This window comes from Neodiprion fabricii, chromosome 5 (assembly GCF_021155785.1).
Source record: "Neodiprion fabricii isolate iyNeoFabr1 chromosome 5, iyNeoFabr1.1, whole genome shotgun sequence".
In the NCBI taxonomy this organism is placed as follows: domain Eukaryota; kingdom Metazoa; phylum Arthropoda; class Insecta; order Hymenoptera; family Diprionidae; genus Neodiprion; species Neodiprion fabricii.
In genome coordinates this window covers 18,088,439-18,115,530 of record NC_060243.1, presented here as the reverse complement: position 1 = coordinate 18,115,530, position 27,092 = coordinate 18,088,439, and the positions used below count along the sequence as shown (strand labels likewise).

Here is a 27,092-nt window from a genome sequence, read left to right as displayed (position 1 = left end):
ATGACGCGAAAAAAGCGCGCCCGATTAATCTAGCGTAAAATGTCACAACACTGGCAATTTTTCCAAAATTCTGAGGAAACACAATCCGCATCTGCCATCTGTCCTCGTTTAGCGTGTCACGTAAGACGATAGATGATCCAGAGATGGGTTTTGCTAATTCTTACGATTACAGACGTGAATTGAATGAAATAACGATAGACAACTATTCAATATTTAAATTGAATATTTGCAAAATACAAGTGAAGCCTCGAGTTCATGACGGTTCATTAATGGGTCGAATTTTAGACAATGCTTAATGTTGCAAAATAACGAATTTCACTTGAAAATGTACATTGTCCGGTTATAGGTGTGGTTATAGGAACAAGATGTGAAGAAGAACATAAATAATGTTGAAAACAAATAACAAATGAGATTTAAAGAAACTATCTATTCTTTACCAAACTAACTGTCTAAAATTGCAGCGTATAACGAAACACACGATTCGTAAAGGAATTTCTTTTTCTTCTGCTGAACTTTTTGCGCCATTTCAAATCTTGTAATAGGATTTCTCATTAGTTTTTTCGACTGAAGTGATTTTCTTTTGCATTCTACAAACTAAACGCACACTTATCTCAGATTTATATATTATGCTCACAATTTTTATTAGTTAGGGCAAAGACAGCGCAGATTTCGCAAATCAAACGATATTATCTAAAGTGTACTCGTAAAAAACGACGGTCCAAGATTTTTCGATAAGGACCTAAATTCTTTTAATAAAATCAATCGGTTATTATTCACTACAAACAAACGATAATATCGACAGTGCTTTCATTCTCAGCGGTTGCATCCCTTACTTTCTGTAGGTGAGCTTTCGGGGTGGTTTTGACCGCTTAAACACTAAATTGGCGCGTAAAAAACACGAGTCTGATATTTATTGACGTACAAAAACTTATTACAGTACGTCAGAAATCCTTGAGGTATAACCTCGAGTGAGAACTTTTCTTGTCAGAGTAAAAATTCGTGATGACAATTACGAAGTGCTTCAAACGAAAACCTCGAGTCCAGAGGATTGGATAAGACGTGTGGCTTCTCTGTACAATTTGACAGCAGTGACGGGAAAATACTTCAAAAGGTAAATCCAGTCGGGCCGATTCAGGTAAACGATGTGCGTCGTCGTTTGAGCGGTGTAAGTCGCGTTGTGAGGCATTTTTTCGTAAAGACCTTGGAGAATTCCGAAGGAATCGCCGGCTCTAAGGGTCTTTGTCAACCGGGTGTCTTCCTCGTCGACGAGTGATTCCTGGACAGTGACGTTGACGGTTCCCTTGTGAACGAAATAAATGGTCTCGTCGACTTCGCCGACGTGCACGATAGTATCGCCCGGAAAAAAGAGGCTGTCCTTGAAGTGGAAGGTCAGCTGTTTTATGAAGTCCTCGTGTAACTCGCCGAAAACGCTGCTTCGCCGAAGATGGCGTCCGTACATTTGGTACGAAACCGCGTATTGAAGATAAACCGGCAACTCGCTCATCAAAACCGGCGTTTGCTGACCGCTCCGCATGTCCCAGAGCTTTGATCCGTAGTTCCAAGCGCTCAGCTGAAGGATTAAACATTTTTGTAAAGCGATACGTTTTTGAAAACAGATCGTTGAGGTGGTTGACTGACCAAACAGCGGTGCTCTTTTGTTGGCGACGCATACCAATGCATAGACAGAAATCAACGACTAAAATTAGTCCTTTATGACCTATAATTTCGTAATTGGCCGTTGCCACAGATCATTATTGCAACGTGTGATTATTAAGTTATAATCCGATGTTTAACGCGATCTCAACCTGAGAATGTGTGAAAAATTAAGAAGTGTACACAGTCGCACTACAGTTTGGATGAGCATTACTTGAAACCATACGTAATAACAGAAAGGTATGTAAAGGCGAGGGGGTGAACGACCGCTATAGATCAGCTAGAGATTTGTAAAGGGACAGAATGTATTGAATCGAAGTACGCTAATCTCACGCACACTACAACGAGTGGTCAACATGACAATACGGTCCAAAGTTCACAAAATCCCCGCGAGAGCAAGCGAGAAGAGAATATGGAGAAGAAGCCAAAACCAAATCAGTATTAGTCGAAACTCGGAAGGAATAACACGTGAGTCTCGTTGAAAGTAGCTCGTTATGTGTGCGAGAGTGATACAGTGAACTGTGTGAACATGGGGCTATCAACTCGACGAATCGAGGCTCATAATGATCGATTTGATTATTAAATGGTATTGGGATTGTGTTTCGATTATAATTGTGATCGAGTAATTAGATGCGAGAGCAGAACTGGGTAGAGCCGGTTGGGGACTCTCGCGCTGACCTTCCCGGGGCCTCATGGGTGAGGTTTTGACCCGGGGTGGTTGACACGTTGGGAAACCAACATGGTTGTTACAGTCCACGGATCACGAACACTTAAAAATAAGTAACAAGTTTAAACAAAACTGTTGTAGCCGCTTGGGTTGGCCTTGTCGGGGTAGCTAAGCTACCCTGGGGTGGTTTCCGTGTCGGGTAGCCGGCAACGGCTTGCAGACCCCGTTAAAACAGTACAGGTACTGACCGATGATTTCGGGTGAGATGGTACCTGTACACGTCGTCCTGGGGCCTACTCCGGTTCTGCTCGCGACGAGACCCGTGTCGAACGGATAACTGTTAAAAAGTCTCCCAAGTTGACACAAGCGTTGAATAATTACTGATTGAATGAATGTAAAGCCTGTCCAATGAACCGTGAGGTACAGTTTCATATCTGGTGGCCATGTTATTGATCCTTACATCGACCCCGAGCCCACTATTATTGTTTTGAGTCTATCGAGAAGGGTGACGGTGAGACCTATAGCTAGTACAAAAGGAAATTTGGGTACTTGTAGTACCTGGCTGTGAGGTTTGTCACTAACATCTTCATCTAATGAATTATTATACTCGTCGGCTAAGAAGACCTCTTTAAAAATAGAGAAATACAAATTATTGGATTTATAAAGAAAAACAAAAAAAATTGGTAAAAATCTAGCAGATTCCTTCGATTTTCGACCAACCAACCTCTTTAAAGTTGCTTAACTTGGCTTAAACTCTCAGATTTTGTTAATCGTTGAGAATTTTTTCGCCACCTTATTATAAATAGTGATTTTAGCTTCCAAAGAAAATCCAGTTTGAGATCTTTTTTTTTTCTCGCTATTGCCGGTGAGGAATTGATTTTTATACATCGGAGAAGCCTTATTAGAAATCGAAGAGATGGTCAAACCGGAATTTTCTCAGATACATTGATACACGCTCTAACGTCTCAAAACATGTGATCAGTGGAAAGGCGAGAACAAAATTCAAAATCGTCTACCTAATTATACATAGTCATCAGAACGAAAAAGTGACTCAATATTCACGAAAATCACTATATTGAAGATAGTATCGTTAACGTCACGAAATATGGAAAGAAAAATCATTATATTGCAACTTTAGTATGATTTTGAAATACTCGGCTTTCCAAAATTTGATGATTTTTCTTTTCTTACAGTTCTTTGAATCCCAGGTTGCAGTACCAAAGTTGCGAAATATTGGTTTTTCTCAATATGCAACGTTATTTCAACATTGCGATTTTCGAAACTCTAATTCCGAAAAAATTTAATACTCCAAATGGCGGATCCGATGTTTTTGGAATGATCTTCTTACCTTGAGAGCGTAAGTCAGATCCATGCAGTTCATGCGATCCCGGAAGAAGTTTATCCGGCGCTCGTACTCGTTCATGATGAACTGATTGATGCCAACTATGGCGCAAATTTCGCCGAGCAAAACGGAGTAGGCGACATAAAATATGAGGAACAAAACGATGAAGTAGCAAGCCTCGAGCGAGTTTTTGGCGATGATTCGCGAGGATATGACCGCGAAGGTTGCGGAAACCGCGTAAAAATTATTGACGTAAATTTCGAGCCCTTCGAGGGCTGTCATATCGTCGAATGCCGCCTTCTGTGCGATTATCAGAAAGCAAGTTGCCGCGTGAAGAAGACTGCCAAGCAAAACCATCAAGTAGCAAATACGCATTCCGGATATGTTCACGTTCAGCCGGTTACAGACGGTCCGGAAATAATTCGACACCAGTATCTGAAAAGTTTATTAAAAGAAATTATCAAGGAAGGAAAAAGTGCGCTGCAAAAAGACAAATTTCACTAGTTACAGTCGCAAAAAATTTTAGGCGACTCGATTTCATTGCGACAACGGTTCCAATATCAGTGAAATTATAATGAGAAAAACAAAATGGTATAAATAACTATTCAGAGTTGGTAAGTTGGAAAAAGTTAAAATCGGGCCACTCTTGGATCATAAAAAAACTTGACCTAGATTATGAAATATCAAGCTGCCTTGGTTACTTTAATATATATGTTGGTCACTACAATGTTTTCTGGTTAATGCAACATGAAGCCTGTTTCTTTGGTTTACAACATTTTTCCATTTCAACGTCTCGACATCAATTCAATATTGCAAAAAAATCGAATCATCGCAACATGTTACAGGAAAACATAGAACGAATAATGGTAAAAAATGGTAATTTTTAAGGACCGTGAAGCAGCCGCAACGGGAAATATTTTTCGCTGTATTCGGAAGACTTGCGAGGCTCATAAAACTAAAAAACTAACCAGTCTTAGCACCCGGTTCATCCTGTACCAAGGCAACGCGTGCCATCTTGCATGAATGTCAGCGATAAAGATGCACGAAATTTCGAAGGGGATTAACGTTAATATGTGAAGATAGAGTCCAATTTTCGAACGGTGAAACCTGAAAAATGGTGTCAATAATAACAGTGAATAATATTTTACATGGAAAAACTAGTAAGTTTCTGAATTATTTGTAAAAACATCGATGTCAATCATTTTTATGACACTTCAAAACCATCCGGGACATTATCGATGTGAGTATTTCAATAATTTACACAAATAACAACGTTTGCAAATTCCGATTCATTGAGTCTTCTAATAATTCGTACGTTTTTTCAGCTGACAAAATAGTCGATCTATTTTTTTGCAAGTAAAACTTATGAATTTTCAGTAACGCTTTTTAAATTTTGATAATTCAGGCTTGAATTGTAGATTTAATGGGGGGTTTTGAAAAATGCATACGGTAAATTGACAGATTATGGACCCAAAACAGAAAAAGATCTTTCAAATATAAAATTCATTTTCTGAATGTTATTTCAGTTGGTAATTCTAATTTTGAAGTCAAGGTTATCAAAATTAGACATTTGAAACTGAAAAATCTAAAAATCAAACGTCTCATACGTATCATTCAGAATCTTTCAATTTCAAAGATATTTCAATACTGCTTAATAACCGAGAAAAGCACAGGAAATTCAATTTATAAAAATCCTGTATTGATTTGTAGAAATTTTTTGCGATAATTCTCCGTCTCAGGCCAGTAAGTCATGCCAGATTTTGTGGTTGCAGTTACAAAACTCATTTTCATTTTACAAAAAGAAAAAAAAAAAACTATTTTTTTCGGTAGTAATGAAAATACGAGAATATTTAAGGACTGTACAATAACCACAACTTGAAAATTATCTCGGTGCAATGTCGATTCAACTTGGCAGATCAAAGAGCATTGGTTAAAATTAGCGCCAAGAGAGGTCTGAAAGGGCTTATAAAGTTTTTTAGACCCCATGTAGTCAAGAACCGATCTTCTCACCTTCGAGCAATTTCAGCTTTATCAACTACGAAATCACCGAGGTCGTCTTCGAAGGCGGTGAAGAAGACCAGCACGATTTTCACAAGGAAAATGAGATCGGTGACATAGAGGATGATCAGCGAGTATCTACTTTTGAAGTGGTTGACAGCTATGTGGTAAAGACAGACGCTGAAGGCGAAGTGGCAGCTGAAGAGTACCGCAAAAATCTCCCAGGCTCGTACAAGTTTTGAGTTAGGCAGTAGGATGAACACTGAGGATTTTGTCCGAAACTGGTCTCCAGTGTCTTTCGTTGTTTCCGCCTCGCATTCTGTCTCCAGAAAGTCAGTGTTTAACGCCACAGCGCTTAAAAATCTCTTCTTCATTCCCGGATGGCTCATCATAAGGTTGAAGAAATCGGTCGAATCGATCACTATCGCTTCGACGTGAGTTCGGGTCACGATGCTACAAGTTTGTCGCATCGTTGAAGAGCCAGTAAAGTTTCCAAAAATGCTGTAAAAGGACTTGTCAAACAATTGTTTTGTATCTTCCCGTATGTCCTAGCAAGAAAAGTACCCGAGTTGTACGTCACCGATTCTCTTCAATCTGAGATACCTTGTTCTATACCAAAAAACATTCGGCATGTACTTTTTTCAAGCGCCAATTTGGTCGCTCAAAGGATAAAAACAATCCCTAAAAATCAATTGCCCAGGATTTCTCGATTACAGGAACATTTTTTGCTTGTTTCAATGAACTAGACGTTATTCGCTATTAAGAGGCGATAACGTGGCGGTGTTTTTACATTTAGGTAAACCTTGGGAGTTGATTTTACTTCATGAACGGCCGAATTCGTTGGTAAAAATAGGATTGAAGGTGATGTCGAATACTAAAAGATAACAAAACTGCAGAAAAATCGATGCCTTGACCCTGGACTGTTTACAGATAATTGATGGACCCACCCGGAAGTCACATCACCGATGTTTGATCGGGCTTTTGTCAAGATGACAAACGTTTCAAACAAATCATAGAACGTTCTATGATTGTCTGAGGGTTAGATTATAACTTTTTCCTCTGAGAAGTCTTCATGGCTTACCTTCCACAGCCAAGAACTGCGATAAGAGTTCCGTCTGGACCAAAAGCTTCGGCCAATCCCCGATGAATGAAGTAGACTGAACGGTGAACTAGATTTACTGTCATGATCTCCGACCTTTTGGAATAAAACTTGACTTCCATGTTGCGAAAGAGGGATCGGAAGAAGGATTCATTTTTCTGCGAGAATCCAGGACTCTGGAGGAATAAAATGACTCCGTAAGCAATTTCGTGACAAATCCTTTCAATGTTTGTGGAAAATTGCTCTTAGCATCAAAACTTTTTCACAAGTAAATTGAACTTAGATTCGTTGATCTGAATTTCATTATATAAATTAATTATGAACGTTGACAGGCTGAAAAAGAATTTTCTTAATATATCAAACAGATCTGGTACACCAAAAAATCATTCGACCTGATATTATAAACTTAGAAAAAATGACTTATCCAAAACCACTGACATCTAGTTGGTAAATTATTTATTATTTGCAAAACTAGCAGCTATTTAAACTCGAAACGAAAAATTAAATATGAAATCAACATTAGACACAAAAATTCTTGAACTCATGACACTTGACGATTTGAACAACTATATATCTAGCGCAAGCTTTTCGTTTAGACAAAGATTTCATTTATTTAATTCGTCAACTCCATCGATATGTTGTAGTTTCCAAATGCAAAGACCTTATCTCTAATCACTTGTATTAGCATGTTCAGTTTTACGTCACAAAAGTGATTGAATTTCAGAAGAAAAATTGGATTGAATTGGATTGAAAAGTGATCCAAATTCGGTAGAATACTTACTTTCATCAGTGACGGCCCATAGACACACCATAGAACGTCGTCCTTCAATGCAGGAGGAAAGAGCTGCATTTGTTTGATGATCGAAGTTCCTCGCCTGAGGATCCAGAAGTTCTCAAAGTAGTTTACGACTTCACTGCAAATCAGGAAATAAGGATACAAGTCACAAGCTACGATGTTTGCCAATTTAGTTGACAGGAATCGCACATTGACGATATAAACACACTGTCGAAGTTCCGTGGAAACTTTGTTTTCCTTCAGATATGACATCAGGATCATCATTTGCTGCTGGTAAGCGGTGAGCTTTGCGTCTTTCTGCGATATCGTTGATATTGTGTGCGTCACGACGATCATCAGAAGCAGAAAACTCATTGAAGTCATTACGAGAATGTAGACCACCGAGCTGTACCTCATAGGTTTCAAATTCACGTCTCCGATTCTCGTCAAAGTTGCACATACGTAAAGCAACGAATAAATGTACATCTTCAAGGGTGTTATCGGATCTCGTTCTTCTGAAATGATCAACCAAAGAACAAAAATGAAAGAGGTAAATTGAAGGGCCCAGGATAATAAGCTCATCAGTCCATTTTCAATCGAAAACGAGTTAGCGATACCATCGTTGTGGCATTAGAGACTACTGTCAGAAAATACCACTGTCAAATAAGAAAACCAGCATCAGTCTAAGAAAAACCTGCCAGAAGAATTGGATTCGTAGGAGAAAATAAATCTTAATTAGCACTTTATTTGAAGTCAGTCCGAGTGGACTAAAGCGGTTTTTACTCAGGACCCTTCAATTTTTGATGTCTCCGGATTTTTCCCAGTTCGTTTTCAAATTTCAAAGTTCAAATTTCACCCACCGTGTTTCATCTGAACGTTTTCGAGACTGCAAGATATCCCAGGAGCAAAGTCTTCGTTCTTTTTAACGTCACTTCCCAAGTCGCATAACTCGTGGAGAAGAGCGCAGGCAAAAACGTGTCCGATCAGGGTGATCAGCGGGAGAAATATCACGCAGCTCATATACTTGAGGGTGTATGGCCAGGAGTAGTAGTGCATCAGATCGGCGATCATTCGGTGCGTCATCAGGATTCTGTTGAGTCTGTAGAACCAGAGCGTCTTGGCGCTGAAATGGGAACATGTGGAAGTGTCAGAAGTCACCGATGAACACCCATTTTGATGGTCGACGCTTTTGTTTGCTGATACTCACTTTCGGGAGGCTGGTGAGAGGAAGAAGTATTCGAAAGGAAACACTGCGATCAGGTCAACGATCATTCCGCTGAATACGTAGTTTTTAGCGGTTGATAATGGATGTGTTACCAGGATTCTGTGATTGTTATAAAACTGGACGTGGAGTTGCACGTAAAAGTCAATCACCATCATCAAATTCAGAGTTGATATCGCTGTCTGGAATTATGTGAGCGGGATTTCGTCAATATATGGACCTCGTGCACGTGATTAATGAAATGCGATTGTCACTGTTGAATGGTGAAAGAGAGATTCAGTTTGTAATAACGCTTGAAACCGATGACCAAGTATTTCTGTCTTTTTTACATCCTCGAACACGTATCTTTGGCTGATTTTTAATGAATTTCATTTGCAATTTAACTCTCCACACATTCCCTGAGACGGATCTGGTCTTGAGCAATTGCGCCGAGAGCAATGGTGGTCGTAAGTTATCATTTACATACTTAAGATTTGGCAAAAGATGGATTAATGCTATCACAAATGTATTTAAAGCTACTCATATAACATTAATTTACGCAGAAAATAAGATATAACTGATCAAAATGAGCTTAATGATATACGTTTCATGATGAAACAATGTAATACTCAAATGTTCGTTTACTTCAAATTCATGATTTCCAATTTTTTTTTCACCTTGTAAGAAGCAACCGTTTTCATCCAGTTAAATTGACAAGCTATATTTTTCATTTTTACACCAACGTTTTATTACGTTTTCGATCAGACCATAATAGATCAACTGAATCCTAACTACGATCCAATTGTGTAACTATAAGAACCAAATGTACCTACGATTCGAAAAAAATCAGGCATAAGTTGAGAGAAGATAGCATCTCCTGAATAAAGTGTGATAAGTAGATAAGCGCAGGTGAACCGAACACCTTCCCAGATTTTAATGAATCTTCCGTCAGGATTGATAGTGGACTTGAATAAGAATAACCTAGAGAAATAACAGTTTAGTCACTGAACTTGCAGCATATCTAATTTTGCGAATGTTTATATATCGGAATCTCTAAAGCCTTATATAGAAAATTTATTATCAGCTTGGGCTTGTTCGGTCTCACATCTTCACTGCGCAATACGACTTACATCATCAATGTGTGCCTCCAAGATCGCTCCCCAGAGACATTGCCAATCGCATGATCTGACAAAGTATCCTTTTCCAAACTTTGAATTTTCGGGCTTTTCTGTCGTCGCGTGAGGTCCTCGATTTCTTGCCACTTTTTCTCAATCTCCGCCATCTCGTTTGGCATCATACGATTGGACTGAATGCTGACGAGCTTCGTAAACTGTGCCAACGAAACAGGAATCAAAAGACTATCGTAAGAAATATCCGATCCTCATACCTCCGCTGAGTTCCTAAACTTAGCCAACACCCGAGTGAGGCACCTTTTCTCTAGCAGGAATTTGGACAGCACTTGCATCAAGTCCCGGAGTCGAATCTGGACGACGGAAGCGTGAGTTACGGTCGTCACAGTGTGAACCTTGTTCATGCTGCAGCACATCTCAAGAACGTAGAGTTCCGTTCCCTTCGTCAAATCGATCGGCGTCCAGTCAACATTCCTCCATATTTGACAGTGTCCCTTTTCTATTATGTACATCTCCTGGCACTCGCTGCCTCTGTAGCCCAACACCTCGTGCGGCGGAAGAAGCATCAGTCGACAGACAGAGCATATTTCGTTTATACACTCTTCGCTCATACCACCAAAGAACTCAACCTTTCTTATCAGCGATGCGAAACGCTCAATGTCCAGCTCCTGTCTCAGCTTCGCGGTCATCGTGTCGAAGATCTGCCGCTCAAAGGTCAAAACGTGGGCCTTGTTGGCGAACCACTCCATCTCGAGGTAGCAGAACACTCGGTTCTGAATCGACTTGGTGACCATATTTATATCCATCATCAATGCGATGTTTGCGGTATTAAATCTGTTGCGATCCATAATCCCTTCATATTGTTATATTTTCAAAATATCTCTATTCTAAAACTTGGGGGGTCAGAACTAACTTCAAGCGTGAGTGGGATTGAATTCCACAACTTCTGACTTATATTAAAAAATTATCTGATGCAGGTGCGAATGAAGTGAGATAAACCTGAGCCAAGTCTTGGTGAATCCGTCGAGTATTTGGCAGGCGGTGGCAGATGAAATGAAGTAGACGAACACAGTGGCTCCAATAACGATGAGTGAAATGCTGACAAGGTACTCGGTCACTAATACAGGGACTATGAGGTCTATACCCACGCCAATGAGAATCTGAGAAGCATAAAAGAGGCTGGAAGCCAGGAACCTTCCAGTCATATCCTCGTTGGAAGTTGCTAAGAATATCTGCAGCCATCCCGACGAATCGCACTGGGAATATGGGCAGGTTGCGAGCAATATGTAAGCTCCGGACAAGTAAATCAGTGTCATCATGTAGAACGCGTACTTTATCATGAGTATCTTTTTCGAGGATAGGATCATCTTGTTTTCGAGAAACGAAAAGAGCTCGCTGAACTGAAATATGGGAAGGTCAATTATTTTTACACAGGCAAACAGTTTCCGAACATGTCACTGATTCATTTCAATGATACATTTCATACCTATTGTTTCTGGGAATAGTGAATACTACGTCATGAAATATACAATATTTGATGATTGATATGTATAGTCAACCGATGGATACTGACCTTGTAAATCTTCACTAATCGATTGAGCTTGCAGTAGGCAAGAACCTGCGCATCTCTGGATCCGAACATTTCTAATATCCAATCGGCAGGGAAGGCAGCCATGAAGTCAGCCCAGTAACTCATGTAATGCATCCTCCTGGAGATAATGTCAAGAATGTCCGTGTACACCACTGTTCCAAAAATGAGCAAGATGAATGGAAAAAGTTAAATAAGGTAAATCGAGCTGTTTCTGAACAAGATTTATTAAATGCAACCAACAAACTGTACCTATATATTCTCATATCTCTTGTTGTAGAAACGAAAGATAGGAGAAATATTTCTAAAAAGTTTACTACCGATGCGACTGTATGGTTACTAACATGTATGTTGCGACTTACTGTCGTTCTCGTGAATCACGGTTGACGAAATGATGAGAAAATCAAAAAGATAGACCAGAGAAAGTACGTGGAGACCGAAGATGAGATCAATAACCTGGAAACTCGGTAGGGTGACATGGAGAGGAATAATTGCAGTCAGAACGAGACAACAGGCCATTACGAAAGCTCTCCAGTATTTGAGAATCATCGTATCAGGGCAGAATATCCATGGTAATTTACCATTGTTGAGACAAACCTGTTCCGTCATGGTGGCGATGTCCTGAAAACCAGGATTTAATCACAGCTTCTTTGAATAAATTATTTACACCTGTGAAAAAAATTCAATACATACGTCCGATATGACGAGCATATCCAAAAATGCGAATGTATATCTGAAATCTGTGGATGTGAAAACTGTGTCCGTCTGCACGCCTCTCTTTTCTCTTCGAGTTATACGATTTGTCCGATTTTGCAACACTGTCAGGGTCTGCTTGAGCCAAGCTATGTCAGTGCAGGCGGGCACGTTTCTGAAAAGAGGTAATCCTAGGGAAAATTTTCTGGCATTTCAACCGAGAAAAATCGTGGAAGGATGTCGCTTGGAACACTGTTTCATTTCCTTCCATTTGTAATGAAATTGCTTACACAATGTGGGACTTGTTCTTCTGAAGAGCAGCGCCGATGGCTACCATCCTGACTGCTTTCCAGTACCTGAGTCTGACCCTGGACTGAATGACCCTGTGAATTCCATGGTACCTGGATGACATCAATTCGACAAATTTGTGCCGATGCAGCACGTTCAGTTCCACCTCCGTGCAGGCGATCACGTTGCAGAGCGATCTGTGGCTAAGGATCAAGGTGCTTTCGCCGAGAACTGTTCCCCCGGAAAAACTCAGGATCGGTGACTGGTCGTCCTCCTCCGACAGAAGTTGGATGACACCTTTTACGACGTAGATCAATTTCGTCTTCCACTCGTACTTGCGGAATATCACTTCGCCGGGACGGTAATATTCATGCTCGAAAAGTATTGCCAAATTCCGAAGGAATGGGATCGGTTGATCGCGGAACAGGTGCGACTGCAAATCATTTCTACCGTGTGAGTATAATTTGTACTCATCTTGTCTGACAATATTACACCGTCTAAACTGACAAGATAGTTTTGATTTCAGGGGTCAGACACGTGTTTCTTTGATAATAATGAATCTGGATCATAACAGAATTGTCAGCTTGAAATAGGTTTAATCAGTACCCTTTTAATATATTGTCTCCTTTCCACCTTGTTAAAATTCACTCACATGCTTGTAAGCATCCCAGGCCAATTCCAAAGCGCATTCCTTCAGGAATATGGTTGGATAAAGAGTGAATTTCATTATATTGAACTCGGAGTTACCTTGCTTCTTCCAAAAATAAGTAAAGTACTTTTCCACCTTGTATCGCATCTCTTTCGGGGCTGTTATCTCATCCTGTTCAAATCGCGACACAGAAATCAGACTATACTAAATTAGGAGTGAGAAAGGACCTCATCCATTAAAACCAGAATCATAAAATGTTTTCAGGTGATATTTTTTTAGACCTAGAACACATTTTTAATGCACGTTAAAATCAAAATCATCGTAACCGAGAGATTGCCTAAAATAATTGACTGTTCGGTCCGATCAACACTTGACTAAAAAACAGAACAAAAAAAAAAAAATGGAAGTTGGTAAAATTTCGATAAGAGATCTCTTTAATTCCATAATTTTTCTACAGCTTCAAGGGTATCGTATACTTTCTTTCATAACTTGTAATATTAGGACTCACCATATATGAAGTGATCAGATGCATCTCACGATGAAAAAGTGAGCGATTGTAATCCCTTTGCACGAGTATATCCGTCATGTGAGCGATTTCAAAGGCCTGAACCATCCACAGAGCAGCAAGTACGATCACGATAAAAACGAAACTATAGTTTGCTGGATAGACTTCGGGAAAACTGAAATAATTTGTACAATCAGCTTTTTATGTCATTTCACATCACAAACGACTTTTCTTCTAAAAATCTTTGTTCATATTCTTCGGGAGAAATCGGACAAGCTGCAAGGTATCGGAAAGTTGAAAAGGAAACTTACAGAATTTTTCATCATGGACTCTTTTCAACTTTAACATTGAAGAATTTTGAAAAATCCATCAAGAACCTCAGCGCAATCCAATAACAAAAGTACAAAATCCCAGTTTCGTTATTGAAAGCAAAATGCTAATAATTCAAAAACGTCGAATCATGTCTGGGACACGTTTTATGCTTTGAGCGCGAATTGACAAAAACAAATTTAAGTACTTTTGCTGTTGAGAAGATCTTTGTACAGTCTTTGGAAACAGTTCAAGCGTTTTTGAGTGGACATGCAAACTCGTATACATTGTTTCTACAGTTTCTCGATTTAAAAACACGATCGAATCTACCAATAATTACATTTAAACAAAGAAATTGAAACAGAGTCGAATAACTGCACGATCAGTGATTAATTTCTTTATTTGTTCGACACTCACCCATGGCCGGATACTTGTGTCATTATAACGTAGTAGCAGATGACACACCATTCAAACTCGCTCTTGGGATTTGTAGATCGTTCCTCGATTATCGCTAACCATTTTAAATCAAGCTTAATCATGTCAACGGTGCGAATCATCACCGCGATTGCGACACCCGTCATTGAAAAAAGCAGGACAAGCAGTTCTATAATCCTTATGGAAACTGTTCTCTGACCCACGCTGCGTCGAATTACACCTACGAGTGTTAGGTTGAAGAAGTGATTTTTACACCAAAAATACGACATAACCTAACAATTATTTACGCATTTCTAAGAAAAATCACCAATTCGAGCTTTCTGATTTTTTTTTCAACTTCACTGAACCTTAATAAAAGAGAACATTCTTGTATTTTTGAAACTCGAGTCATGGCAAGATTATAAAATAGTGAATTTATCTGCAAACCTGTTACTAAAAACAAATTAAAAGAACTGCAGTTCACGATATATTATGGAACCATTTAAAAAACTGAAACAGTACAAGACGAGTATGAAAAGTGTTTCGACTTGTGACTAGCATTACGCAGTTTTGTCAAACTTCGATAGTTATTTTTTCCACAAGTTTGTATCAAGTTCAAGTTTCGTACGGAAAAAGTTGAAGAGCCGATGTATTCTGAGGAGACGATTGATGCTCAGAAGGTAGTAGACTTCCAGATCCCATTTGTTTATTACCAAACGGTAAAACCAACTGAGCGGGAAAAGTGATATGATGTCCGCGACGAGGAGAAACACCGGCCTAGTTGGGTGACCGTAAATTAAAGACAAACTTGTCCATTTCTTGTACATTGTTGCAGCCAGTACATCAAAGACGTACACGATATCCATCGCCATTTTTTCGCTTGCCAAATCGTCTACAGGAAAAGCGTATTGGAATTTTTCATTATTTGTTGCGTATGAACAATAATAATGAAAGACGTTACTTAAAGTCCGTCACTATAAGATCTAAAATCGAAAAACGAAAACAAAAAAAAACACGGGGAAACTTATCAGGCTTATCAGGCAATTGAACTCTATTTACAGGCGAAAATTGTTTTCGATAAAAGTAACAATCAAATAAGTACGGTCAGAAGCAAGAAACAATAAAAAAAAAAAAATCGATGATCATTATCAGAGAAAATTTGAAATGAAAATATACAAAACAGAGTGATTACTTGTAGACTGATTATTTATTATAACCACTTAATTGCGTATCGCGGAACGGTAAACTTTTCACAGGTTCATACTATACTTAAAAAAAAAAAAAAAATCACCTCAGACTTCTGATACGATATAAAATTTGTATGATTTTAAAGAAATCTAGTATGCATGTACAAATTACTGGTCTGTGGTGGAAATGACGTTCGTCCTCTGAAAGATACGTCGTACAGGACCAATTGGAACTCAATGAAGACCATCAATGCGATTAAATTATTCCAAGCGCTTTTCGTGTGTATTAAAATCAGCTGTTTCCACATCGAATAGTCAGTCTCGTCGTTGACGTACGAATTACCCGCTTCTTTGGCATTTCCCGACTCCAGCGCGCCTCCTTCCTGCTGTTTCTGTTCTAGCATCGGCATAATTCACATTCAACTCTAACGCAATATTTCACGATTTTAATGACTTTTTTATGACCGATGAAAAAATGTCTGCCACCGTTTAAAAAATGAATTTCGTGCTGATTCGTTTGTTTTTTTAACGCATCGGTAACGGTCAGTCGATGAAAACAACTGAAATTGAATGGAAGCGTAGGAATTTTCTTTTTTTTACCATTCATTGGTATACCGGGTTTTTTCGTGGACAAGCAGTATCACCGAAATCATTTTCGGAATATCACAACTCTTGACTGAAACATTCGTTATCAAATGAATATGATGAGGTTCAACACTCGTTGTTAGTAGAATGTTTATTCTATACCCTTGTAACTACATTTCTAATACCTCCATTACTTACACGCTGCGTAATATCTGTAGATTTTCTAAAATAAATATTTCAAACCATTTCGAAAATCGTGCTTTGTATTGATCGATTCGCCTCGGGTGGAATGTCCCATAGATATCAAAGAATAAAATTTGAAATGATTTTCTACGTCGAATACCAACTGTAGAAATTTATTTTACTCTCAACAAGTGAAAAATTATAATACGTAAATTATACATGTAAGTAATACTGATTTTCCATCAAACTGTCTGAACATTTTTGGCGATGAATTATATCTGCCAATTAGACATCATAAATCTGTCAATGCTTATTTTACTGCGATCTGCTCGAGAAATGTTCGGATACAGCTATCCGACGCAATCAAAGGTGATTTTCTGGTTTTGGAAGGCAGTACATAATCGACATGTAATCAACGTTTGACAAATTGCAAACGTCGTGCCAATCGACGCGTTCTTCTTGATTGGCAAGTTCTATCCAGTGTATATTCGTCGCTGAATAATTATCGAACCAGGCCTAAAATAAAAAGAAAATACAACGTTTACAAAGTGTGCAATTTGTTACACAATCTCGAAAAGATTTTCTGAACCAAAAATATCTATTCGTATAAAACGAAACATTGTTTTCAATCTTGCTTCCAAAGTTTTTTAGGCGGAAATTTATTCAAATCGTAATCCGTTAAACGAGTTAAATTTTTTTGATACATTCATTTTTTCGCATATATTTTTATGAATCTTACCGTTCAGTTTCAAAATTACGTGATATTAATTCAGATAAATATGAAAGGAAAACAGTTCAAACTTTTTATGGGTATAAAAACGGTCGTCACATTTTAACTCATTATAGACGAAAAATACAGTTTGCCAAAATATTCGAAAACGTCTGCATTCTGAGTAAAAGGATTTTTGAACGATTTTTGAAAGCTTTACGATTGTCGAGAACAATTTTTTTATACGATAAATTGAATAGTGAGATAAGATGAATAAAAAATATTAGAAGTATGGCATGAAATTATTTCGAGAACACTTCGACGATTAGTCATAATATCTTTTTCAGACCTATAAACTGCAATAAGAAATAAAGGCTTGTATTTTTCAGTTTACAAAATATGTAGTTCAAATTTTTTACAACAGATTTGTATCTAATTGAAAATTTCAAAAGTGTGCTAAAAAATCGCTCAACTCGTTTTTTTTTTACTAGTTTTAAATCATATAACTGCAGTCACCTTTCTATGAAGTTCGATGGAGGCTTGCATGAGGAGATTTTCTTGGTTGTGAGCATTTCTCAGAGCCACACCAACAAGTTTTTTCGCCTTGTTCATGCGCCCTCGAATAACGTTCATGTACGCTTTCAATAAAAACAGTCGCGGCTTTACGAAGCCGGAAATTTTTGAAGCTTTCGTCAGATGCTCGAGGAACTCGGTTACGTCGTTCCTAACGTCTGGCAAAGTGTTGGCCTTTTTGTAGTTCAAGAAATACGTTATCTTCAATACCCGGCATTCCACAGCCTGCGAAAATAAATTATCAACAAGACGGTACGACGTTAAAACTAATTTTGCGAAATGATCAATACAAAAACAATGGTTACATCAATTCCTTTGACTTTTTTACGTACACAAAAGCTGATTTTATATATCCCAAAGACATGAGTATATTTAAAAAAGTATAGAGATTATATCTTTTCCCTTTGTTTTTTGTTATTAAAAAAATTTTGTAGGAAACTGCTATGTTTAATTAACATTATCGCCAATTTTTGCGAAGGCTATGATGTAAAAGTGTTTTCAAACTAGCCTGAAAATGACAGATAAATGTGTGCAAACTCACAAACAGTAACGTATGTTCGATTTGTTGAAAATTCAGTTTGAAGCAGTGAAAAGAATTGATTCACCTTGAAAGTTGAAAAGTCTAAGCATGGACGAACCTTTAAAATTGTCCACAAATCAGAATAACTGCTGTGCTTAGTTTCAGCCAAATAAATGTCACGCGGAAGCTCATATTTTGCAGAATCCATTCCCCTGTAAGCGTGCTTTAAATTTATTGTAATTATATTATATATAGAACATATTTCATATATTGGATCCTGATAAAATTTTGCACCATGAAACAAAATAATCAGAAAATTCTAGTATGCTTCTACGAAGATTATTTGATTCTTTTTACCAATTATCTGAGTATAATAGAGTTTTAATATTAGAAATTTGTTCTCACCGTTTTAATGAAATTCAGTTAGCCCCGAATTTGTTATCAAACAAATTTCGTTCGTGTTTAAAATTAGAAACGAGTACAAAAATTTTCCTGAACAATTCCTGAACAATTTTTATTGAAAGCTTAGAGTACCTACAAACTGGTTTTTAAAAAAATATTAGCTCCAAGCAAATTAACTAGAAAATTGATGGAATAATCTACTTTTCAGTAAATCTGTTGCTTTTTAGTTGTTATGATTTAATTATTGCAACTATTTTCATCCAAGTTAATACGTTCCAATTACTATTACTTGATTAGTAGCGTTTCCGTTTTAGTTATTGTCATTACTTTGTCTCGAATGTCAGATTTCATTTGTTGTCATATTAAAATAAAAATTAAAATTAAATTATGAAAACGCTGCGTAAGGCATTTATACTTGAGTTTTCGCTATTGATGTTTTCCTTTCGTGGAAATACCACTATATGTAGAAGCGTGAACTGATTGATCGCTACGACCTGATTTTCACAAAACAAACAATCAATAAATTCCGATCGCGGTATCGCAGGTAATCTGTTGCGCGCAGAAGATCTTGTCCAGAATTTGTTTGCCTTTCCGAATGAAATGTTTCTTGGTGAGAGATTTAAAATTGTTTTATTCAGAGAGAACGATCAATCATAAATGCGATAAGCTTCGGACGATGTGGTTTTCATTGAGAATGAAAATTTGTGAACGGTTGCGCAGGAATAATAAAATAATATTTGACTGCAAAGAATATGAATCTCTCTCTCTCGTCGCCTAGAAATCTCGAAAGGTACGGGGAGACATGGGACCCCTAAGCCGATAAGCCATACGGCCCAGGGCGTCCTTTGGAATAGCCCTGGGTGTGCGTTAGATCTCTCGCGGAAGTTGCTTCCGAGATTTGTTGGATCATTCACTCGTGCACAGGTAAACCGTGTGTTAATCTGAGGCCGATTTTGGGGTCGCGAGCATGGGAATGAGAGAGAGAGAGAGAGAGAGAGAGAGAGAGAGAGAGAGAGAGAGAGAGAGAGAGAGAGAGAGAGAGAGAGAGAGAGAGAGAGAGAGGGAGAGAAACAGAGAATTTAAAGTACTACAATCAGAGGAGGGTTTCTTCTCTCTGAGATTCGAAGTAAAAATCGGAGTCGTAATGACGCATGAAATGAGAATAATTATTCGATCCTGCGGAACCTTGATCCAAAAATATCACATTTTGGGTTATTTACCATAGCGCTAAATAATATATAAGTAATAAATGACAAATAAATGAGTATAGATTTAATTTATACTGAAATCAAGGTTCTCGGGATGTCGAGCATTGTCAGTTGCGTGCGCACCCCTCCCCTCTCCTCGCTTGGCGATGGAAGGGGGGGGGGGGGGGGGGGGCTTCTGACCGTATAAACGATCGCGCTGGAGCGAGAGCGTCTGTATACAGAGAACTTCGGTACTAAACATATCGTGACAATAAACGAATTTAGAGACGGACCTTTGCTTGTTATACATATAACCTCTTTCCTTAATCTAAGCCGAACAAAATCAATACTATTTTTTATCGCAAAAGTTTGTTTTATAGTCTCGAAAAGTTATCCCGGGATTCAAGAGTGAATAAAAATCTGTATTCTCATAAAAAAAGTTCTACACTTTCCTAAGTCTCGAATTAAGTTTCTCATAAGCAGATTTTAATTCACCTTCAGTTTTCAGACTATTCAGAATGTTACCTTTACCAAAGAAAATGAAGAAAATTCGGGGTTAAAAAAAATATTAACAAAATAAAAATTCAATGCATATAATTTTAACCAGGGTGCACATAGTTAATAGAAAAACGGACTAAACTCTTTGAACTTACATCCTAGTTAGCAGGAGCCAAATGTTAGTGATCAATCGTTTTGATCCATCAGAATCTCTGATCACGGTGAGATTTGCCCCATTCGCTGCTGTAAAAAATGTAAAAAAAAACACAGAACAAGCGATTGCAGCTGTGCTTTAAATCGCATAAGTGATAATCGCGAAGCCAAATTTGGAAAGAAAGTCAAGAATAAAATTGGATGATTGCTAGATTCGAATAAGTGAACTGAAAAATTTACCCAAAAATCTGTTCGTGAATTCTTGACAAGATTCAAGCGATTCCACTGATACTCCTACTTCAAGAATCAAGTCCAGGCAAAGAGCGTAGTACCAAATAGTAGCGGACATGTCGACGTCTTCCTGAGCCAGGTAAGAAAGCTCCTGAAGCAGGTCGACGGCTTCCGGAATTCGTTTCGCCTGCACCTGAATGGAAGTTTGAGAAAAGTTGTAAACCAGCTTCATTATACGACTATTTTGAAATGCCTGCGCAGAGTAAAACGTAAGTTGTTGTATTAAACCAGAAAAAAGCTTGCATGTGTTTAATGTGTAACAGATTTTTTTCAGGAATCTTGTCCACAAACCTGATTCATTTAACTAATTAAAATTATTCGGGTTTTGAGCCAAATCAGTCGTGCCATTAATTCCTAGGGAATTATTTGTACAAGTAAAATTTTTCTCTTCTTAACTCGAGGACTGTTCTTTTCAGACACAATTTGATTTTTTTTTTGTAATACTTTTGTCAATCGCACGTGAGCTATGTTTTTTTTTTTTTACTTGACGATTCTGAAATTCTTTCTGTGATATGATAAATTGTAGTATAACCTCCTTGAAATCATTATTACTCAATTGATTCAACGATGCGCGTTTTTTTTATTTCTCGAAAGCAGTATTATTAAAAAAAAAGTAGCTGCTACATGGAGTAATTGACTATTTGCGATGTGGACAGAAATCACAGACATCGAGTTGAACGGCATAATAGTCTAGAAACATATTTATTGAATCAAAATAGTATAATTCTTGACCTCAATTTTGATCAAAATCATCTACTTCAACCGATGTTACATTTTTTGAATGAATTATTCTTCTGAAGTTCAGTTTATTTCAACATGTTTATCGAATACATTCAAATCTTACTTTGCTGCGCTACAACCCTCATTATTTTTACTATATTTCTTCTGTCCTCACCTGAAATTTAGAGGGCAGCGACAAAAAAATTAGTAATCGACTACCTTCAAACAGCCTGCAAATGTGAATTGCGTAACTTTGAGTGTGAAGAGTCTTTACCATAGCCTGAATAAGGATCGGTATAATATCAAGTCGAATATTGATGGAGTGGAACTTCCCAGCGATCTGTAGAGCCTGAAATCCGTACTCGATTGCTGTTTGAAGTTCGCCTCTGATCAATCTAAACACGAAAAGAAAGCAGTAATAAAGTAAGAACAGCTTACTCGACATTTCACTTGAACATTAATTTAAAAAAAAAATTAAACGAGCAATTGCTAGTGTTTAATTAATTGTTTAACACGTTAAGGATTTCCGGAAAGCTTTTTGTATTTAATTTTAATCCCAATATATGTATAATGCGATACTTGCAATAGCTTGCAATCTTTTTAATCGGTTTTTTTTTGTATACCCTCTGAAGTTTTCATGCCGTCTTTTTATCCGTGAAATCTTTATAAGTTTTGTAATCCTTTTTTACTGTTCATATTATATTCTTTGCAAGCGTTCAAATCCCGAAAGTTTTTGCAATTTCATTGTCATTCCTGTTACGTCTAATCAATTCATACGTTTTGCAATCGTAAACAGTATATGCCATTTCAAATGAACCCTTTCAGAACTGATTTAAAGCTAACGGTAGAAAAAATTTGTTTTGAATGTAATTCGATTCTTTATCTTTCAACAAAAATATCAGATTTTTTCAGAAATCTTCTAAGCCTACAACAAAAGGTGTACACATGTCTATTAGAGTGGACACGTAATTTCTTTAAAGATTATAACATTGCATTGATAATTGTTGAGCTTATATATTTTTTTTTCATGACATTTGACACTATTCTACCAATATAAACAATTTTTTTCAGATAAAAAATCAATTTTAAATATCCCGTAAAATTAGAAATGAGAACGATAATTAAACGCATTTTTTCGGTTACTTTAGCTGTTCTCTTTTAACTGTAAGACATACCTAAATTTAGGGACAGTCTTTAATATATTTTATGTAACGCGAGCATGTTTTACGCGTTTTTCTATGCGTAGTTTCAGTACACGAAATACCCGTTTCTATGACGGTAAAGTGAGTCTGCGAATGCGCATGCGTTGTCACAAGCAAATTTGACATTACGCGACCCTAACCTCAATTTCGTGTTTCGTGAAAAAACGCTTAACGCACTCTTGTTATATCGGGGCAGTATCTTGAAACTTAAAAATCAACTGCGCATGCGCGAATTTCATCGTCTGTTCGTGCAGGTTGGTCATCGCCAGTTTCAGCTGTCAAACTGTGTCTGGCAGCGATGTAGTTGATACGTATTTTCGAGGTTAGAATCTTGAATAATTGCGGTAGTGACACGGAAAGGTTTGGGAAGCATTTGTTATTGGGCCGGAAAGTTGATTCTTCAAAGAACGGTCGGAACTTAATGCTTATGCGCTTTGATAATTCAAACGTAGACATTTTGCGAGGGTTGGCCCGCCTGCATCGCAGACAAAAATATCGCTGCGGGAATATTTCACCGACCAATGAGATTGAATTATTTGGCGCATGCGCGGTTAATTTTCGAGTTTCAAGAGATTGTCCCGGTATAAAGAATCGTATCCAACAAGGAAGCAGCAGTCTTCTCGCCTCGTGTATTTGCAATGTTCGTCTTTGGCTCACCTACGACTCACATCGCAAAAGACCGACTTTGCATCCTTGTTATAGAATATACTATTTCCCGGGAAATGCATGAAAAAGTCACTTAATGATGCCTGTTTTCGATCCGCAAAGTGTAAATTTATATGGCTAATTTCAGAACTGCCTAATAATGTTTTTATACGGCAGTTTCGAGGCGCAGTTTTTTATAAAGATAGGTTACGCGAAAGCTTTGACTTCTGTTGCGCGGGCTGACGCCCGGATCTCAACTGGCGTCAAAATCACGTCTCATGCTTTACCGTAAAAATGTAATATGAGACTCACCCGTAAACAGTTTTATTCCCGACTCAACCGTAATGCTAACTTTATTGACCTGAAAAGCGGGACGAAAGCAGCATATTATTCCGTCTTAACTAGCTCAAGTCTAGCCAAATTTTAACTTCGTACTGAAGCCTTCTGCGGACTACGGATAGCCATCGGATTGTAGATATTTACCTCATGTCTGGGTGTTTTCAAGTCAATAATATGGCCATAGTTGAGTCGGAAATAAAGTCCTATATGTAACACAGGAACAAAAGTCGACTATTCCCTTGGGTATAATCACCGACTTTAATCCCTCGTTGCAAAATGTACTATTTGACTCAAATAATAATTTCAGTACTCGCTTTCGGTTCGCCTTGAGCTGGTACGTAAAATTATTATCTCCGCCTAAAAATACCTAATTTGCGGCATAGCGCATAATATTGGAACTTTTGACAAAACCCATCCCTTGGAAAAAAAATCTGATGAGTCAAGCGTTTGTTATAATTTTTTTAAATGTATATGTACTGAAATAGACGATCCTTCTGAAAAAATTAGTAAGGCTTAAGTGGAATGATTTGTACTTTGCGTAGAATATCGACTCGTATACTCGGGCAATTATAAGCACGCTCTCGAGATTGGACCACACATATCGATCGGCTATTATCCTGAGCGCCGATTTTTCAAGGCGTTGACAAAACCTGACATCTCCTGTCTGCTGGTAATATAACATCGCCAGTCTGTACGAACACAACTCGGTTATCGGCTGGTCTTTGCACTTCGCCGAGATATTCAAGCTCGCCGTGATCGTTAATTTGGCTAGCTTGGGTTCATCGTTCGTCTGAAAATTTGAAAATTGGGAAAATTACAAGGAATGTACTTCCAAAATTGAACTATACGCCTTGATAAATATTTTTTTCTGTGGGGTAGCCGTATCTTAATCGAATACTTTACTAGAGTCCAATTCAATGCAGTAGATAATGTGGAATTCTATAAATGAAATTATAACAATAAAATTGTAATGACGTTTCGAAATCTAGTGTAAATGTTCTATAGTTACATAATTTCGACGTACAGTAACGACATTCAAACCTCTTAGGCTTTTAATACCAGATTTGATATTTTTTAAACAAAATTTTCGAAATTTTTGTATAAAACAAATAATTTTATATTAATAATCATAAAAAAACGATTCGTGTTTCAAAATATTCATTAATTCATTTGTGAGTAAGTTCAAAATCAGCATTTTTTTTTATTGGAGTACGAGATAATCAAAGATTGAAAATTTTTCAAATAAATGCATTTTCAAACTATGACGGTTTTCTTAAAAATGCTATAAAACATGCTAGAGTTATGAACGAAAACTAGGGTGTACATTTTTTGGTTCAAACTACTTCAAAATAGTCCAAAACCTAATGGATTCAGTCGATTTTGTTTCACGCGGGCTTATTTTGTTTTGAAAACTATTACCAATTCACTATAACAGATTTTTCCTATCAACAGTCTGACTGATGTTGAATATTTAATGATACTAACGCCATAATATAAAAAGTGCTGAAGTGAAATTGCGGAGTCAGATTAATCTTCTGAATATAATAAATCGTTGCTGAGTAAAATAAAATGAATATTCTAGGGTTTCTAGGATCATTTCATTTCATTTCATTCTAGGGATCATTTTTAAGTTGCCAACCTCTTTGAACCGATGATTTACCATGAATATTGAGGATAGTCTGCATATGCATGCCGAAATTCTACTCTTCTCGACAGTTTCTTTGCCAGAAATCATTCGGATAGATAGACCAGGAAACCATTCACGTAACAATTGACTACGCTCGTTAGGAATAAGCTGATTGTAGGCAAACGTCTTCCTGGTTTGTAGCATGTAGCCGTAAATTGCCATCTCATCGAGAGTGCAACGATGCGCCTTGTCGTAATATCCCAATCGAAAATACGTTTCACCTGGACAAACATATTTTCTCCATGATTGGAATTTATTCTTTGAAACTAAGTAAAATTGCACTTTGCTCACTTATCAAGGACAGTATCACTCCCTTGGTAACGATCTTGTCAGTGATGGACTTATCATCATCATCGCTGACGCCTTCGTTCATCTGCAAGAAAAAAGTATAGTCATAAATTCTCCATCACAGCATAAAGGCGAGTGAAGAAAGTGTACTATTAGCAATTTTTATCTAGTCCCCAACTCGTGCGAACAATGATTTGAGAGAGGCAGAGAAAAAAACCACTTAGTTTTGTCGTATTTTCGCGGCTACTGACCCTAAGGTGTTCTGCATGTCTTTTTGGATTCATAAGTATCCAATTCAGGGAAAAAGGGTGCTGCGAAGTTTATTCTGCGACAAAAAGTGTTGGACTCGCAGGAAATCGCAAAAAAAGAAAAACTGACCTTTCGGACTTTCATAGCCCATTTTTTTGTGAATTTTTATTAATGCTGGAATTTATTTATTCTGCCGCTACATCGACGTAATTTTTCGAGACGAAGCGATTACGTGTAGTCTCAAGTCGCTACAAGCAGCAGACTTGAAGTTACAGTTGAAAAACGAAAGATTTCTTTGTATTATTTGCGCGATTTCTTAAGTGTTGATCCTACGATGTTCTGCACTTTTTTTTGTACCGCTAAGGTTCCAAATAGCAGAAAAATGATCCTACAAATCGATTCGGTGAGAAAAGCATTTCCGCTTTCAAAATCGCAATATTAGTATGGTTTTCTCTGTCAGTGGAAATACATCCCTAAAGATCGATTAGGTAACCAACATTTTTTTGCCGCAGCAAATCAGAAGAAAACCAATTGTTAGCCCTGTATAGCCTGAAATTTTAACTTTATATTCTGCGAGGAATTTCGAGACTTCGAAAACCGCTGCAATGAATTATTCAAGATCCTATTTTATATTGTCGTTTTTTGAGAATACTCCTTGTGACTAGTCTCATTTATTTGCATGAAAAATTTGGTAATTGCGGGCAAAAATTCATCGCTTTTCCTCGGCACGACGGTTTGGTTGCCATGTCAAAATACGCCAAATATCAGCTAATGGACAAAGGACTTTGATCATTCAAATTTTTCAGTAAACCGAAAATTCATCAGTACTGTAGAGCACGTTCTATCAGTGTGTACTTTTAGGACAATACGCTTTTTGGGACAGCATTTTACTAGACTTTCTAATAAAGAAAGAATATCATTTCTCTGTGTTACTTTATGTCACGTGGTTCTACTCTGTAGTCATACCAATCACTCAAAATCAGTCTTTCAGAAACTCTTCAACAATTGACACACTCATAATTCGATAATTTGTCACGTCAAAATGTTGCGTCCTGGATCATGTATGATCTGAGGATGATCTCATGGTAAACCGTGTTGCCTAATAATACTACAAACAGTAGAGGAAATACCTTATTCAATTCATCGGCTGTAGAAAGGATTTTCATCGCATGTTTGTACTGTGCAGTTTGGATCAATCCAGCACTATAATCGATCAAGTACTGGACGTGGTTCGTCATGTTACCTGGATGTTGTTTCGAATACAGAAAATCATTACAACAGAGATTAAGAATGACGTAGAATGAAATATAATGTGTAAAGTAATAATTGGAGAATTTCTGTTAATATCAATTTAGGTTCTTCT

The 27,092-nt window shown here is 37.6% G+C and overlaps 2 protein-coding genes across 2 annotated transcripts; both read right to left on the bottom strand.

The window, feature by feature from the left end:
- Nucleotides 1-1,021: 1,021 nt before the first annotated feature.
- On the bottom strand, nt 1,022-15,908 carry LOC124181990. The gene is made up of 20 exons (XM_046568765.1): nt 15,671-15,908; nt 14,315-14,552; nt 13,592-13,763; nt 13,087-13,254; nt 12,437-12,867; nt 12,147-12,321; nt 11,816-12,074; nt 11,439-11,608; nt 10,865-11,265; nt 10,123-10,699; nt 9,866-10,065; nt 9,569-9,716; nt 8,742-8,938; nt 8,395-8,657; nt 7,764-8,049; nt 7,541-7,673; nt 6,742-6,935; nt 5,673-6,161; nt 3,669-4,002; nt 1,022-1,570 (listed from the first exon to the last, which is right to left on the bottom strand). The coding sequence occupies exons 1-20, from the start codon at nt 15,906-15,908 to the stop codon at nt 1,022-1,024; spliced, it is 5,622 nt and encodes a 1,873-aa protein (XP_046424721.1).
- A 721-nt stretch (nt 15,909-16,629) lies between these two features.
- On the bottom strand, nt 16,630-18,283 carry LOC124181989. Its single transcript, XM_046568764.1, has 3 exons — nt 18,187-18,283; nt 17,492-17,773; nt 16,630-16,782 (listed from the first exon to the last, which is right to left on the bottom strand). Exons 1-3 carry the CDS (start codon nt 18,274-18,276, stop codon nt 16,630-16,632), a joined length of 525 nt encoding a protein of 174 aa, XP_046424720.1. The 5' UTR covers nt 18,277-18,283.
- Between the last annotated feature and the right edge of the window lie 8,809 nt (nt 18,284-27,092).

Coding starts and splice junctions, on each gene's coding strand:
- LOC124181990 (XM_046568765.1), bottom strand. CDS start 15,908: ATGCCGATGCTAGAACAGAAACAGCAGGAAGGAGGCGCGCTGGAGTCG. Junction 10,066..10,122: donor AGTTTAGGAACTCAGCGGAG/GTATGAGGATCG, acceptor TCGTTGGCACAG/TTTACGAAGCTCGTCAGCAT. Junction 1,571..3,668: donor ATCTGACTTACGCTCTCAAG/GTAAGAAGATCA, acceptor TTAATCCTTCAG/CTGAGCGCTTGGAACTACGG.
- LOC124181989 (XM_046568764.1), bottom strand. CDS start 18,276: ATGGATTCTGCAAAATATGAGCTTCCGCGTGACATTTATTTGGCTGAA. Junction 17,774..18,186: donor ATTTGTGGACAATTTTAAAG/GTTCGTCCATGC, acceptor TTATTTTCGCAG/GCTGTGGAATGCCGGGTATT. Junction 16,783..17,491: donor CCATCGAACTTCATAGAAAG/GTGACTGCAGTT, acceptor TTTTTATTTTAG/GCCTGGTTCGATAATTATTC.